The 16307-nt window shown below is 40.6% G+C and overlaps 1 protein-coding gene and 1 long non-coding RNA gene across 2 annotated transcripts in view; both read left to right on the top strand.

Moving 5' to 3' along the window:
* The window catches only part of Cd109 (CD109 molecule), a 109929-nt gene extending 101526 nt beyond the window's left edge, over positions 1-8403 (top strand). Inside the window, exons 31-33 of the mRNA XM_042687127.1 lie at positions 3408-3555; positions 6240-6342; positions 8011-8403. Of these exons, the coding sequence (XP_042543061.1) occupies positions 3408-3555; positions 6240-6342; positions 8011-8183 (424 nt within the window). The 3' untranslated portion in view covers positions 8184-8403. The remainder of the gene's footprint in view (positions 1-3407; positions 3556-6239; positions 6343-8010) is intronic.
* Positions 8404-12364: 3961 nt separating this feature from the next.
* Positions 12365-14549, top strand: LOC122113990. The gene is made up of 2 exons (XR_006148492.1): positions 12365-12592; positions 13579-14549. It is a non-coding gene; the product is annotated as an uncharacterized LOC122113990 (long non-coding RNA).
* The last annotated feature ends 1758 nt before the right edge of the window (positions 14550-16307 follow it).

Here is a 16307-nt window from a genome sequence, read left to right as displayed (position 1 = left end):
TTTAATCCATTTTGAGTTGATGTTGGTGCATGGTGATAGGCTGGGGTCCACTTTTAGTTTTCTGCATGTGGCCGCCCAGTTTTCCCAGCACCAGTGGTTGAAGAGGCTGTGTTTCTTCCATTGTATGTCTTTGGCTCCTTTGTTGAATATCAGCTGGCTGTAGGCCTGTGGATTTATTTCTGGATCTTCTATTCTGTTCCATTGGTCTTCGGGTCTGTTTTTGTGCCAGTACCATGCTGTCTTTGTTATTATAGCTCTGTAGTAGAGTTTGAAGTTCGGCATGGATAGCCCTCCCATGTTGTCTTTATTCCCTAGAATTGTTTTGCCTATTCTATGTCTTTTGTTGTTCCATATGAATTTTTGGACTGTTTTCTGTATTTCAGAAATGTATGTCATTGGGATTTTAATAGGAATTGCATTGAATTTGTATATTAATTTTGGCAGTATCACCATCTTCACTATATTAGATCTGCCTATCCAAGAGCATGGGAGGTCTTTCCATTTCCTAGTGTCTTCTGCAGTTTCTTTCTTTAACTTTTTATAGTTTTCATTAAATAGTTCTTTTACATCTTTGGTTAGGTTAATTCCTAAATATTTTATTTTTGGGGAGGTTATTGTGAATGGGGTTGCTCCCTTTATTTCCCTCTCTTCCTGTACATTATCAGTGTATAGGAAGGCAACTGATTTTTGTGGGTTTATTTTGTATCCTACTACTTTGCCGAAGTGATTTATGATTTCTAAGAGTTGGGGATGGAGTTTTTGGGATCGTGAAGGTATAGTATCATGTCATCTGCAAAAAGGCATAGTTTAACTTCTTTTCCTATGCGGATCCCTTTAATGTCTTTTTCTTGCCTTAGTGCCCTGACTAAAGGTTCCAGGACTATATTGAAGAGGAGTGGAGACAGTGGGCATCCTTGCCTTGTTCCTGATTTTTGGAGAATTGGTTGTAGCTTTTCCCCATTAAGTATAATATTGGCTATTGGTCTGTCATAAATGGCTCTTATTGTTTTAAGAAATGTTCCTTCTATTCCTATTTTTTCCAACATTCATCCAGAATGAATGTTGAATTTTATCAAAGGCCTTTTCTGCATCTGTGGTGATAATGATGTGATTCTTGACCTTGGCTCTGTTGATGTGTTGGATTACATTCATCTTTCTTTTTACTACCTTTATAAATTATCTTTAAATAGTTGTACAAAGGGTTTCAGTTGAACAGCTTGTGTGTGTGTGTGTGTGTGTGTGTGTGTGTGTGTGTGTGTGTGTGTGTTTGATAAACTCAGGGCCTGCGCGCTTTCCCTGAGATTTTATTTTGCTCAAGCCTAGTCCCCTACCATTTGAGTTATAGCACCACTTCCAGCTCTTTGGTGATTAATTAGAGATATAAGCCTCATGGACTTTCATCCAAGTTGACATTGAACAATGAACCTCACATCTCAGGCTTCTGAGTTACCAGGATTATAAGCATGAGCCACTAGCATTTGGCTGTTTTTAATCTTAAAAAGTGAAAGTTTTAATTATGGCTACTTACCAATCTACCCATTTTTGATATAGTGTATATTTAAACAATTATATAGGAATTCCATTATTATTATACTGAAAATTACAGGCTAGAAATATTAATTATATTTTAGCATTTCTTAGACATGCTGAAAACTTGTAAGTTTTCTTAATACCAATATTTGGGTAGAGAAATAAATAAAATCAAGTTTAATTTGGGAAAACTTTATGCACACATGTTTAATATTCCAAAATAATATTTTCTTATTATAAGTTACTTTTCTTTGGTTTCAGTGTCAAATTTAACCTTAACCTTTATACTTTGCAAGAGTGCACAAGTCCAATAAAGAGAATAGTTGCTCTGGATACACTGGAAAGATTCCAATTCCAAAGTTGTAAAGTTCGTTTTTTGGCATAACGACTTGTACATCTCATTGTTGCAATGGGTCCACCTGTATCCCTATTTAAACGATTTGTTTTTTTCCTTCCCCTCCACAAATTCAGAACTCTAATAACAACAGATGTATGTAATTTTTATTCACATACAAAAACCTCTAGTTCCAGTCTAGCTTTGAATTTCCTTTCTTTTTCTTATGAATTTTCATTAATACATGTTAGCCATATGAGGGAAAGGGTTCGTTGTGACATTTCCAAGCATACACACAACACATGTATCTCCACATAGGTATATGAAGCGTTTGGACACTGTTCATCTTCATCCAACCTCTCAATCCACCTATGAATTTCCTTTTCATTTTATTTTATTTATTTTATTTTTGTCAATCTAGGATTTGAACTCTGGGCCTGGGCGCTGTCCCTGAGCTCTTCAGCTCAAGGCTAGTGCTCTGCCACTTGAGCCACAGCACCACTTTTGGTTTTCTGGTAGTTCATTGGAGATAAGAGTCGCACAGACTTTCCTGCCCAGGCTGGCTTTGAACTGCCATCCTCAGATCTCAGCCTCCTGAGTAGGTAGGATTACAGGCGTGAGCCACCAGTGCCTGGCCTACCCTATGGATTTTCAGTAGCATCTATTATGGTTCTGCCTGTCCTCAGCACACAGTTCAGTTGTTTCCGATTGTGGAGCTGTTGTGCCTGTGGCTCTTCACTCTGGCAGGTTTCTATTTTCTGCTCTTCAAAACCAAATCTCCTTTACAGTACTTCTTGCTTTTGCCATTTCACAGGATATCAGGAAGAAACTTAACAATACCATGATCCTTTTTTGCTGGTATTATATTTTGAACTCAAATCCCTGAGCAATATCCCTTAGACTTACAAGGCTGCCCCTTTACCCCTTCAGTCACAGCTCTGCTTTTTTTTGTGTGGTTAATTGGAGATAAGAGTCTCATGGACTTACCTGCTCAGGCTGGTTTCACACTGCAGTCCTCAGCTCTCAGCCTCCTGAATGGTTAGGAGTGCAGGTGTGAGCCACTGGTGTCTGGCCCCATGATCTTTGTCCATACCCACACTGGGCCCTTTCAGCTTCCAAATGAAAAGCTCTTAGCACCTATTCATTTCAGAAAGATATTTATTTTCAAGGAGATTAGATGTTGGCGTCCAGATCCCTTGTTTCTCTTGTGTGTGCAACAAGATGAAGGAAGGATGTAGGGAATGATTCTTTTCAACATGGACAAAGAAAATATGCTCTGTCTTCATAGGAGAACAAAGGGAAAGCCACTCATTGGTCATCTTTTCCTAAAAGTAGATGAAAAGAAGATGATTTGCAGAGGGCACAAAGGGCAGAAATGGATAATTTGTCTTACAGCATTTTATAGTGAATGTTATTGAACCCAAAGCAATGTTTGGAATACCATTTGGTAGTTCCTTGTTTTTTTTTTTTAATGTGACAATCACTTGTTCATAGCTTTGGTTTTTTTCTAAGGGGATTTCCCTCCTCCTTCACTTTGGTGCAGGTTTCTGGGTCCGGATAGAAGTGGCATGGCCCTTATGGCAGTTGACCTTCTCAGTGGCTTTACTGTGCCGTTAGAAGCCATTCCTCTGAGTGACACAGTGAAGAAAGTGGAACATGATCACGGGAGGCTCAACCTTTACTTGGATTCGGTAAGCAGGGATGTGATTGTCTCCTAAAGGGCATTGCTGATTACGCTGTCTCATTGTGTTAAAAGTCTGTTGCACTCTGCGAATTGAAGTCTTCTGCATTCTTGATGAGCCCGAAGAAGGTCTTAATAACTAAAGCTATTTCTCCATCCCTCCCTCCTTCCTTCCTTCCTTCCTTCCTTCCTTCCTTCCTTCCTTCCTTCCTTCCTTCCTTCCTTCCTCCCTCCCTCCCTCCCTTCTTCCCTCTTCACTCCATGCCTCTCCTCTCCTTCCTTCCCTCCCCTCCTCTCTTCGCCATTCTCCCCAACCTCACCTCAAAGCCCTGTAGGAGCTATGACTAGATGCAGCAAGTATGATTGGAGGACATGCTCAGAGAAAGCCTGATGCCAGCAGAAAAGTAGTGGTTTGTGTGTTAGCTTTATCATGTGTTTGAACAAAGACACAGGATTCTGAGTACTGGACATTACACAGTGATCCTGTCCAAAACAGGATCAGTGTCTTTCCTTTTGTGTGCCTAATTTCTACTTCATCCTAATATCCTGTGCCCTTTGACCTGTGAACCTACCATGTCCTCTTCCTCATAAAAGGTTGATGATAGAGGGAGCTGACTGAGATCTGCCTCAGGACTCTCCTTTTTCTCTTGTACCCTCCTCCTCCTCCTCCTCCTCCTCCTCCTCCTCCTCCTCCTCCTCCTCCTCCTCCTCCTCCTCCTCCTCCTCCTCCTCCTCCTCCTCCTCCTCCCCCCCCATCCTCCTCCTCCCCCCCCCATCCCCCTCCTCCTCCGTGGGGCTTGAACTGGGGACCTGGGCACTGTCCCTCAGCTCTTCAGCTCAAGGCGAGCACTCTACCACTTGAACTACAGCGCTACTTCTGGTTTTCTGGTGGTTTATTGGAGGTAAGAGTCTCATGGACTTTCCTTCCCCGGGCTGGCTTTGAATTGTGATTCTCAGATCTCAGCCTCCTGAGTAGCTAGGATTATAGGCGTGCGCCACCAGTGCCCGGCTTACACTTCAGGCTTTTTGTGTTTATGTGGTGCTGAGGAATTGAACCCAGGGCTTCTTGCATGCCAGCAAGCACTCTACCACTACTCCACATTCCCACGTTTGTGTGTCTAAGTATTCTTTTTTTCACTGTCATATCTTTTTCTCTCCCTCCCTCCCTCTCTCTTCCTCCCTCCCTTTCTTTCTTTCCTTCCTCATCTCTTTCTCTCCTTCCTTCCTTCCTTCCTTTTTTCCCTTTTCTCTCATTTCCCTCCCTCCATCCCTCTCTCCTTCCCTCTGTCCTTTCTTCCCTCCCTTTCTTCCTTTCTTTCTTCTTTCCTTCCTTCCTCCTCCTCCTTCCTATTCCACGTTCCTTCCCCTTCTGCCTCAATCTCTCTTCCTTAGCTTTCTCCCTCCTCCCTTTCTCGCTCTCTCCCTCCTTTCTTCTATACTGAACATTGTACCCAAAGCTTCATTCATGCTTGGCTAGTTCTCTACTCCTTTTAGTTTTATTTTGTTTTTGAGGTAGGGCCTTGTGTACTTTGCCTGAGATTGCCTTGAACTTGGGATTTTCATGCCTCTGCCTCACAATTCACTGGAATTACAGGCATATACCCCTCTCACCTAATTTTAAAGATGAAAATTTTAAATGTTTAAGAATGCTCCATAAAGTTCTTTGGCGAATCTCCAAATGGTTAAAATACTTGATTTGGAAAATAAGGTGTTTAAGTCATAGAGGAATATTATCAGAATATACCCATGCACCCTTCCTGTTGCTGTATGAATACTAATGATTCAAGAACAAAGTACATAAAATATGTCAGGGAAATGTAGGTGAAGAATTCCAGACTGTACTTGTTCTGTCTGAAAACTGCTGGCTTATAAACTTACTCTTTTCTAGTATCTACATTAAACTCACAGGTTGAATTGGAATTAAATTTTCTTGTAGTAAATATTGCTTGAGCCAGGCACATGCTAGTTCATGCCTATAATCCTAGCTACTCAGATAGCTGAGATCTGAGGATCCTGGTTCAAAGCCATCCCAGGCAGGAAAATCTCCAATTAACCACTAGAAAATTGGAAGTAGTGCTGTGGCTCAAAGTGATAGAATGTTAGCCTTGAATGAAAGAGGTCAGGGACAATGCCCAGGCCCTGAGTTCAGAACCCATGACTGATGAATAACAACAACAACAAAACTGCTTGAAAGCCATGGGCCTGATAGGAAACTTGAAAAACAGATTTAAAGGTTTTACTTAATAGTGTGATTGATTTTGGAGTTTGTCTTGTATCTGAAGTTAATGGTTCTCTGAATGTGAGTGCCCAATGATTTCTGGTTACCTTTCCATTACCTATTATTGGTGATAAATGAAAACTTTGATTTCTTCATTGGAAGTGTTTGTTAAATTGGTACCTGGAGGCCGGGGGCGGGCCTTGTGTACTCTATATCTGTCAGTCATTGGCTGTGATACATTACTCATCCCCCGTTCCCCAACCACAATCCCACTCAGTAAAATGGAGCTGAAAACAACTTCTATCTTGCACTATCTAGTTTCACTAGTGAGATAAGATCATTCATAGGAATTTCTTACTGCAGTACCAGTTGCGCATAATCCTACCTAAATGTTAATTTCTATTTATTTTCCCTGGGTTGGGGGGAGTCTCCTATTTTATTTTGCAACCCCTGAAGTTTTTTGTATTTTTCTCAAGGTGAATGAAACCCAGTTTTGTGTTGATATTCCTGCTGTGAGAAACTTTAAAGTTTCAAATACCCAAGATGCTTCTGTATCCATCATGGATTATTATGAACCAAGTAAGTGAGGCCTGTGTTCTTGGCATTTTAGAAATTAAGCTGGGTGTGCCTTCGTATGTGCAGTTAAAATAGCTGCTGATTCCAATAGGTTTATAGGGGATTTGGGGGAAAATCTAGGAGGTGGGATGCAGGTGGTGAGCTTTCCATGTAAAGGAAGACTTGATCGTTTATCAGGGCAACATAATAACATTAAGCATATGAATGCTAAAAAGTGACATTTCTGCCTATAAGGTTGTAGGTTTTTAAACTCATGTTTATAAACTCTACAAAAAAATGGGAACAAAGTGCAGTTCTGTTTATTCTCCAAGGGTTTACTTCTTTCCAAACATCCATCTGACTCCTGCTGTAAAGAAGAAGTTCTTCAGGAAGGAAATTCTTTTTTTTTTTTTGGGTCTGGTCGTGGGGCCTGAACTCTGGGCCTGGGTGCTGTCCCTCAGCTCTTCAGCTCAAGGCTAGCGCTCTACCACTTGAGCCACAGCGCCACTTTGGCTTTTTTTCTTTTTGCTTATGTGGTGCTGAGGAATCCAACCCAGGGCCTCATGCATGCTAGGCAAGCGCTTTACCACTGAGCCACCTTCCCAACCCCAGGAAATTCTTCAGGTATTATAAAAGCTTTGTTCTTAGCATGCTGGGGTCTCTCACCTATAATTCTGGCTACTCAGGAAGCTGAGATCTGAGGATTGTGGTTTGAAACCAGCTGGGGCAGGAAAGTCTGTGAGACCCTGATCTCCAGTTAACCACCCAAAAAGCCCAAAGTGGAGCTGTGGCTAAGTGGTTGTGTGTGTGGGGGTGGGGGGTGGGAGGTGGGGGGTGTTTATGTGCTGGTCCTGAGGCTTAGACTCAGGGCACTGTCCCTGAGCTTTATGTGAGATATCAATACCTAGCTTGTGTGTGTGTGTGTGTGTGTGTTTAGAATAAATCCCAGGAGCCAGGCACGAATGACTCATGCTACTTAGGAGGCTGACATCTTAGGATCACAGTTCAAAGCCAGCCTGGGCAGGGAACTTGTGAGACAGGGAAGTTATGAGACTCTTATTTCCAGTTAACTACCAAAAAGTCAGAAATGGGGCTGTGGCTCAAGTTGTAGAGCACTAGCCTTAAGCACAAGAGCTCAGGGACAGAGCCTGGACCCTAAGTTCAAGCCTCAGGATTCACACACACACACACACACACACACACACACACACACACACACACACACACACACACACGCACGCACACACACACGCATATACACACACAGAGTTATGATATATCTATTTTCTGTAATGTAATGATAAGAATTTGATTTGAATGCACAGAAAATGTCATCCTAAAATAAACCTTTGAGGAAGTTAAAAACAATTCTCAATTTAAAAATGATCTTATTCCAGTAAGAGAGTAGAGTTCACAGGCAGAGAGCCACTATAGTCTATTTGTTGGCCAGCCACTGGTGGAGATATGTTGGACTGAACGCACTGTTTTTTTTGTTCTTGGGTTTGGTTTGTAATTTGGGTCTCTCTTGGGCATGTCAGTTGTTTCTTGTAAGGCAAAAAAAAAAAAAATTAAAAATAAAATTGTCTAAAGAAAAAAGGAAAATTCACATGAATGTATGGAGTTGCTCTTGTATTTTGGTAAAACCAGTGTTTCTGAATGAAGGATGTAAACTGATGTGTGCCCTTTGAACAGGGAGGCACGCGGTGAGAAGTTACAACTCCAAAGTAAAGCTGGCTTACTGTGACATTTGTGGAGACTCGGAGGGCTGTGATGGCTGTGCGAAGACTTCCGGTTGCCCTGGTCATTCTCCGGTCCTCTTCCTTTTCTCCTCCATGCTTCTCTTCTCTTTATCTTATTGGCTGTGACTGATTGTCTAAGAACTCAGTGTAAAACTTAACATTTCCAGACATCACATGGGATTGTTTTGGCTTTCATAATTGATTCCTGCCTCTGATTATTGTGAGAAACACTTGCTTTTTCCATGGGATAGGGTTTCCACAACAAGTCCTCATTTGTCGTGTTGCATAGATTTTGCTTTTTGCCATCCAATCATTGTGTGGAAGAAAATCAGATGATTACAGTCATATATTTTTATTTCTCCCTCTTCAAATCTTTTAGGACTATTTTTTTTGAGGGGAGGGCTGGGAAATGTTGGTTGTCTTAAGAATAAAATTATTTTAGATTCTTTGCTTTTTGTAAAAGACATGATCTAGGTGTTTAAAGACTGTTGTACTTTGCTTTAGTATGAAAGCTGGGTTTCCCCAAGGAAACAGTGGGAGCAGCTTCAACCTTCAACCTAGCCTGCTGCCTACCATCTCCCTATGGATCAACTCAGTGGATCTTCCTTAATGGACATTGCTTCTTTCTTTTTAGAGACTATAGATGGTGAATTACAAAGTGAAATGGTCTTCTTCCCCACTCCACTGATCATATACCCAGCTTTTACCCTCCTTCTCTTTTTGTTCTGGAGCAACTTGTCCTAGCTAAGAAGGTGAGGACTCACTGAAAACTGTCCTCATGGGAACTGGACAGTCTCTCCTTTGCACATGCTCAGCTTCCCAACACCAGCTGTGTTTCAGGACTGAGATACAAGAGCAATGAAAGATGTATGTGCCTTATGTGACTGGGACCAGGAGAACCCAAGCCAGGATTCATTGTGGCCCAGGCCTACAAGAGATGCTTCACAAACCTCAGCAGCTCCACTTCGCTGTGATCTGGGAAGGAAGTGGAGGCTGACTGGGCAGGGAGAGTCTTGTCCATGACTGAACTGAAGACTTATGGTGTTGGCTAGGGTTCTACACATGTTCCAGACCTCAGGGTCTGGGCATCAGACACCCAGTTGTCTAGTGACATTTAGTGCTTGCTGTGAATCTTTTAAGAAGATTCCCTAAATCTAAACACCTGGATCATGGTTGTTCTTATTCTGAAGGGGAACAGTCACTTATCTGGGTGAGAATTTTAAAAACAAATCTTTTCTTGTTCTTTCCATTCTTCTCGTCTTTCTTTTCTTGTCTTTATCCCTTTCTTTTTACTCTTCAGATTATATTGAGAGTGTGTGTGTGTGTGTGTGTGTGCGCGCGCGAGTGTGCGTGCATGCACACGCATGCACGGGTGCCAGTATTAGGGCTTGAACTTAGGGCCAGGGAGCTCTCCCTTCTCTTTTCTACTCAAGGCTGGCACTCATTTGAGCCACACCTCCACTTCTGGCATTTTGCTGGTTAATTGGAGATGAGAATCTCACAGCTTTGGCTGCCTAGGCTGACTTTGAACTTTGATCCTCAGATCTCAGCCTCTTGAGTACCTAGGATTGTAAGTGTAAGCCAGGCTGATATATTTTTGATATATGAAAAAATTAAGGCTCTTTAAAAGCCAAGAAATGGGTTAATTTTCCCCCTTAACTCTATGGCTTTTTGTCTAAATAGACATGGAAAAATAATTGCCATAGGCGTCAAAGAAATGGCTTTATATTATTTTCAGCAATGTAAAACTAAATCTATCAAAGCAATATATACAAATATATCTTTTACAATCAATTAAGAAAGAATGCTGTTATTTTGTGAGTTTTTAAAAAATTATAGTGGAGTGGATATTTATGTACCACTTACAGATATTTTTGTTACCAAGGGAGGAGAGATCAAATCATTTTAATTTTTTTTTGTACTGATCCTGGGACTTGAACTCAGGGCCTGGGTGCTGTCCTTGAGCTTTTTTTTGCTCAAGGTTACTGCTCTTCTATTGAGCCACAGTTCCATGTCTGATTTTTTGGTGGTTAATTGTAGATAGGAATCTCACAACTTTCCTGCCAGGGCTGTCTTTGAACCATGAGTCTCAGATTTAAACCTCTTGAGTAGCTACGATTACAGGCATGAGCCACTAGCTCCCAGCTTCAAATAATTATTTTAATGTTTATATCCTGTTAAGGTAGTCAACAGACTCCCAGAGGTGATCTGTAAAGAGAGTGGCTAGATATTAAAGAAAAAATTTAAAATTTCTATTTTCAAGTGAAGAAATGTTGTCCACTCTTATACCTTAGAACCAGTCTGTCCTAGAAACAAAAGCAGTTATTACATTTGGGCCTTCCTGTGTTGATGTCTTGGCCTTTCTTTTTGGTCAGTTGTGGGGCTTGAAGTCAGGCCTGGGAACTGTCCCTGAGCTTTCTTTGCTCTAGGCTAGTGCTCTACTACTTTGAGCCACAGTGCTACTTCCAGTTTTCTGTTGGTTAATTGGGGATAGAAGTCTCATGGCCTTTCCTGCCCAGCTGCCTTTGATGTGTGTTATTCAGATCTTAACCTCCTGAGTAACTAGGATTACAGGTGTGAGCCACCAGCACCAGGCTCTTGGCCTTTTCTATTTTTCTTTCTTCCCTTCCCTCCCCCCTACCCCTCTCTCTCTCTCTCTCTCTCTCTCTTTCTCTCTTTCTCTCTCTCTCTCCCCCTCCCTCTCTCTCTCTCTCTTTTATACCTTCATTGACTTAGAAACTTGTTGAAATTATAGTAAAAGAAAAAAGGAACAGTGTAAAAATAGCATGCAAACACCATTCTCCAAAGGAATATATAATTAACCCTATGTATCTACTGTTCCTACATCTGTGGGTTTTATTAAAGAAACCTCTAGGATTTCTTCCAGAAGTGTACTCATAATGAAGTTAGGGCAGCATCTTGATATTACTGCCTAGAGAAACTTGTACTGACTCCGAGTAACTTATATTCTACACTAAATAAACTGGCTAGAAAGGAAAGACTACTAGAAGATAGACTGTCTCTATGTTAAATCATAACTTATTTAAAAAGTAGAATTCAGTTGGGTGCTGGTGGCTCACACCTGTAATCCTAGCTGCTCAGAAGGTTGAGATCTGAGGATCTCAAGCCAGCCTGGGCAGGAAAGTCCTTGAGACTCTTAACTGTCAATGAACCAGCAAAATGCCAAAAATGGAGGTGTGGTGCAAGTGCTAGACTTGAGCAAAACAGCTCAGGGACAGTTCAAGCCCCAGGACTGGGACTAAAATAAAAGTGAAGTATAAAGGTAGAGATTTGCCAGGCATGTTCAGGGAAGCGCTGGATTTGTTCTCTGATCCTCAAGACCACAAACAGCAAACAGATTTTTATGTACACACATACTTCTTCATAAAGTTCTTTAGATTTTCAGGTTAAATGGTAGTGACTCAATTCTGACTATAAATCTATTAGCAGTTGAGAAGAGGCAGTGGAGAAGGAAAGAAGCTTTGTGACCCTGCCTGGAAGTGGACAGGGCTGTGGAAGTTGTGCTGGTGTCTTCCTGTTTCATGTCTTAGCAGATTTATTCTGACATAAGCAGGGGGTTTGTAGTAGAAGTGATTAAAAGACTATGGGAGTGAGAACTTGGAGTAATAATCATAATGAATAGTGTAGATTATATTCATTCCATGCTATGAGAAATACTACTAAAAAACTCATTATGTTTCCTCATGCTGAAACCTGTCCATAGTTGTACATATTGCCATGAACTAATTTTATGCCCTTCCTTCTTCACTGCCTGGGAATTCTGTTAAGAACCCAGCCCTTAACAGTTCTGATTTTTGACTCTCTGGTGGTTTCATAGACTGAGTGTTGGGAATAATCAGTTCTTCAGAGTGGGGTGCTGGTAGCTCATGGGTGTAATCCTAGCTACTCAGGAAGCTGAGATCCGAGGACTGTAGTTGTCAGCCAGCCCAGGCAGAAAAGTCTGTGAGACATTTTTTTGGGGTCCGGTCGTGGGGCCTGAACTCTGGGCCTGGGCGCTGTTCCTCAGCTCTTCAGCTCAAGACTAGTGCTCTACCACTTGAGCCACAGTGCCACTTCTGGCTTTTTTTTTTTTTTTCTGCTTAGGTGGTGCTGAGGAATCCAACCCAGGGCCTCTTGCATGCAAGGCAAGCGCTCTACAACTGAGCCACCTTCCCAGCCCCTGTGAGACTTTTATCTCCAATAAAATACTCAGAAAAAGCTGGAAGTAGAACTGTGGTTCAGGTGGTAGACTGGAACAGCCCAGTCCCTGAGTTCAAATCCCAGGACTGGTGTGCACACACACACACACCAGGCATACTCCACAACTTTACAACAAAATGATACCTTTATATTTGGACTCATTATCTTATTATCATAGTTATGATTCCTATAATGAAATAAAGTTTATTAACATATTTCTTTTTATTATTTGTTGCATAGCATTGTGCTTTTCAAAATATCCTAAAAGTCTTATCTTTGGTTTAGTATTTTAATTATGCTATAATAGGAACATTGTATTTGAATAGACTATAGATGTATCATTATTACATAGGAATTTCTTACTTACATATGCAATGAATAATTTCCCATGCTCCTAGACTTTTGAGTGATTTTTGTTTTTCTTGTCAGTTCTGAGGCTTAAACTTTTGAATGATTTTTTTTTGTTTGTGTGCTCTGTCCCTGAGCTTTTTCTACTCAAGGCTGGTGTTTACCACTGGAGATACAGCTCCACTTCCAGCTCTTTGGTAGTTATCAGAAATAAGAGTTTTATGGACTTTTTTTTTTTTTTTTTGCCCAGGCTGGCTTTGAATCATGATCCTCAGATCTTAGCCTTCTGGATAGCTAGGATTACATGTGTGAGCCACCAGTGCCCTGCATGACTGTTTTCTTAAAAGTCTTATCTACTTCCTATTTATGCTTATGCTAAATATAGTTATGAACAGTCTGGCATATAATTATCTTTATTTTGAAACAGTTCAATTATTTCATTTGATGTTTTGGACTGATCCATGACATTTAAGAGATGGGCTTTTTCCCCATTTTTTAAAAAAGAGCCCTTTGATCAACTGTTGACACATAATCTGGAGTTCTTTGTAACTTTCCCTTTTCTAATTTTCTTTGTTGAGCTATTGAATACTGACTTCCATAAGAGTGTGTTATAAATACTTCCTTGGCAAGACTTCTCAACTTAAGGTGATAATGTTTAGCCTGCCAAGTGAACATGGTGGGTTAAGGTGGAATATGTGCCATTACATATTCCTGGATGTATCATTTCTTGCATATTGTAATATTTTTTTTGTGCTAGTACTTGAACTCAGAGCCTGGATGTTGCCCCTTAGCTTGTTTTTGCTCAAGACTGGTCCTCTAACACTTGAGCCACAGCTCTATTTATGGCTTTTTGCTGAATAATTGGAGATAAGAATCTCCTAGATTTTCCTCTCCAGCTTGGATTTGAACCTTGATCCTCAGATCTCTGCTTTTCAAGTAGAATGTACTACAGGTGTGAGTCACCAGTGTTCAGGCACACATTGTAAATTTAAGACACAGTAAGTGGACACACCATTGGGTACAGTTTAGAGCCTTTTACATTTTTAGTAGAAATTGTTAATGGACAGATTACTATGCTCATTTTCTTTTTTTTCAAATTCCAGTAAAGTAAGGCACTTTGAAGAACAGCTTATTTTTCCTGTCATCTAATCAAATGATATTTATGTTAATATTAAGTAGCTTATTGTACATATGTGGAACATGTTGAAGTATAGATTAAGATTATTTTTTAAAAATCACTACTTTGAATAGAGATCCATTACTGTTTTTCAATAAATTAAGCCAAAGCTTTTCAATGAAGTATATGTCAGTGAGAATAGACTTGTTTGAAAACTATTGTGGGCAGGGAGCTCTGTTTTGTTTTACCTTGGCAAAAGACAGTGCCATAATGTTATCAGTGTAAAAAATGCATGGCCATTTTCATTTCCATTGTAGTACAACAGAACAAATACTTGCTGGATGGTTTTGTGAGTTTTCCACTTCAGAGGATATTTACACATGCATATGCCTGGTTCTGACATAGGAGTAATATATGCATTTTTATATGCATTTATGAATCTTTCCATTTCTTGTTGAGAGGCTAAGATTTTCTGCCCAGTATACTGAATTATTGGTAGAGGGAAGTTCAGAGTTCTTTTTTTTAATTTTTAAGATTTACTTTTGATAGTTTTGAGATAGTACTTGATTTTGATGTTTAAAACCTCTGTGCTTGACTTGTGGTGGGTATGGTGAGGCAGATCTCTTAAACACAGGAAGTTGTTTTGTGTAGCATAGCAGGAGAATTCTGTCAAAATCAAACATTCAGGAACCAAAGCTTTAATATATTAATCAAAGTGATGAATGCTTTTATTTTAAATGTTGGAATCTTATATGATTATTTGTACTCTATTATGTAACTCAATAGGAAATCATGACTTATCAATAAAAATTAAAGGTCTATATTATCTGTGTACTTTTCATTTTGACTATAAAATATCTGTGTACCTTTTACAAAGTGTTCATAGCACATCGCCTTTATGTAAGCGTATTTAATTAGGAGAAATGTGATGTCTGAGGTTAGGTCAGAGCTGGCATTATTGTGGTACAGAGGTTGACAAACAAAGCTTAAGATATTTGACCACCAAAAACTTCCCGTCCCCTCCCCTTTTTGTTGGTTGTGAGGTTTGAATTCGAGGCCTGGGTGCTGGGTGTTGAGCTCCCTTGCTCAAGGCCAGTGCTCTACTATTTTGAGCCACAGCTCCGCTTTTGGTTTTCTAGTGGTTAATTGGAGATAAGAATCTCATGGACATTCCAGCCTGGGCTGGCTTTGAACCTCCATTCTCAGATCTCGGCCTTCTGAGTAGCTAGGATTACAGGTATGAGACACTGGCACCAGGCCCACGTCCTCTCTTAGGTTTTAAGTTTTCCTCTCACAGGAGTCAGAACATTCTCCCTGTTCCTGGTCTTCTAGGTCAGATCTCTAGGGTGGAGGAAGGATGAAGTAGTGTTGGATGATTCCTTACACTGATTGGTAGTTCACTTCTCTTCCCTTTTAGGTAATCCCAATGATCTAAAAGATCAGACAGCTGAGTGAACTAGGATGAGGGAGATGCTAGTGGGCAGCACAGTGCTGGACAGATGTGACAGCAAAGACAAGAGCACAGAGGCCTCCAGCTTCTAGACAAGACCTAGTAATGCCTTCATGCTTCAGGCCATATGCCTGGTGAGTAATGTCACAATGTAACGTTGTGACATGTGAAATGGGATGTCTGAGGGAGATCCAGAGACAGTGGCCATACCAGTGCTGGGTAGACAGGTGGAAGGATAGACAATGCTTAGCTGGTAAATACAATGTAGATTGTAACCGATAAGCAAGCTGAAGGCAGAATCTACCAGTGAGTAGATCCCAAGAGGAACCAGACAGCAGGAAGTAGTTATAGAAGGTGGCAATCCTCTGGCCCACGGAGGCTGACAATTGGTGACTGACTTTTAAAAACACGTATCAGCATGGAGTGCTGAAAAATGAAAACTGAATGTGTGGTACTCAGAGCACAGGAAAGAAAAACCTGGTTGGATTTCTAAAAAAATAAAAAAACTATCTACTTCATCTCATCCTAGATTAACAATCTTTCAAGTATTTCAGAAGGGGCTGGGAAAGTGGCTCAGTGGTAGAGCGCTTGCCTTGCATGCCTGAGGCCCTGGGTTCAATTCCTCAGCACCACATAAGCAAAAAGAAAAAAGCCAGAAGTGGCGCTGTGGCTCAAGTGGTAGAGCGCTAGCCTTGAGCTGAAGAGCTGAGGGACAGCACCATACCCAGAGTTCAGGCCCTACGACCGGACCTTCCCCCCCCACAAAAAAAAAAAAGTATTTCAGAAGGTCCAGTGGTGTCCTCAATAACAGTCCCGTTATTTTGCTAGAAAGCAAGTTTTAATTGAGGAAAAGGAACAGAGATGGGTTGGGAGCAATGTGTATATGGCAAAAGTGTTATATAAACCAATAAGGAATGGTAGCAAACATTTCTTGCTTCCTTAGGAACAAATCAAGTTTTTTATATAAATGTGAGCAACATTCATTATTATTATTATTAAAAATAAGTCTATTCTTATTATTAAGGTAATAAGCCAGGTAGTGAGTACATGAGTACATTTCTTTTTGTTGGACAATGTTACACTTTCCTTTAGTCATTATTATTTATGAATTATTTCTAAGAGGGCTTTGTTAAAA

Source organism: Dipodomys spectabilis, unplaced genomic scaffold (assembly GCF_019054845.1).
Source record: "Dipodomys spectabilis isolate Male_0828 unplaced genomic scaffold, ASM1905484v1 ptg000102l, whole genome shotgun sequence".
Classification (NCBI taxonomy): Eukaryota; Metazoa; Chordata; class Mammalia; order Rodentia; family Heteromyidae; genus Dipodomys; species Dipodomys spectabilis.
Note: the sequence above shows the minus strand (reverse complement) of the source record. Positions and strands in the feature narration are given on the sequence as shown.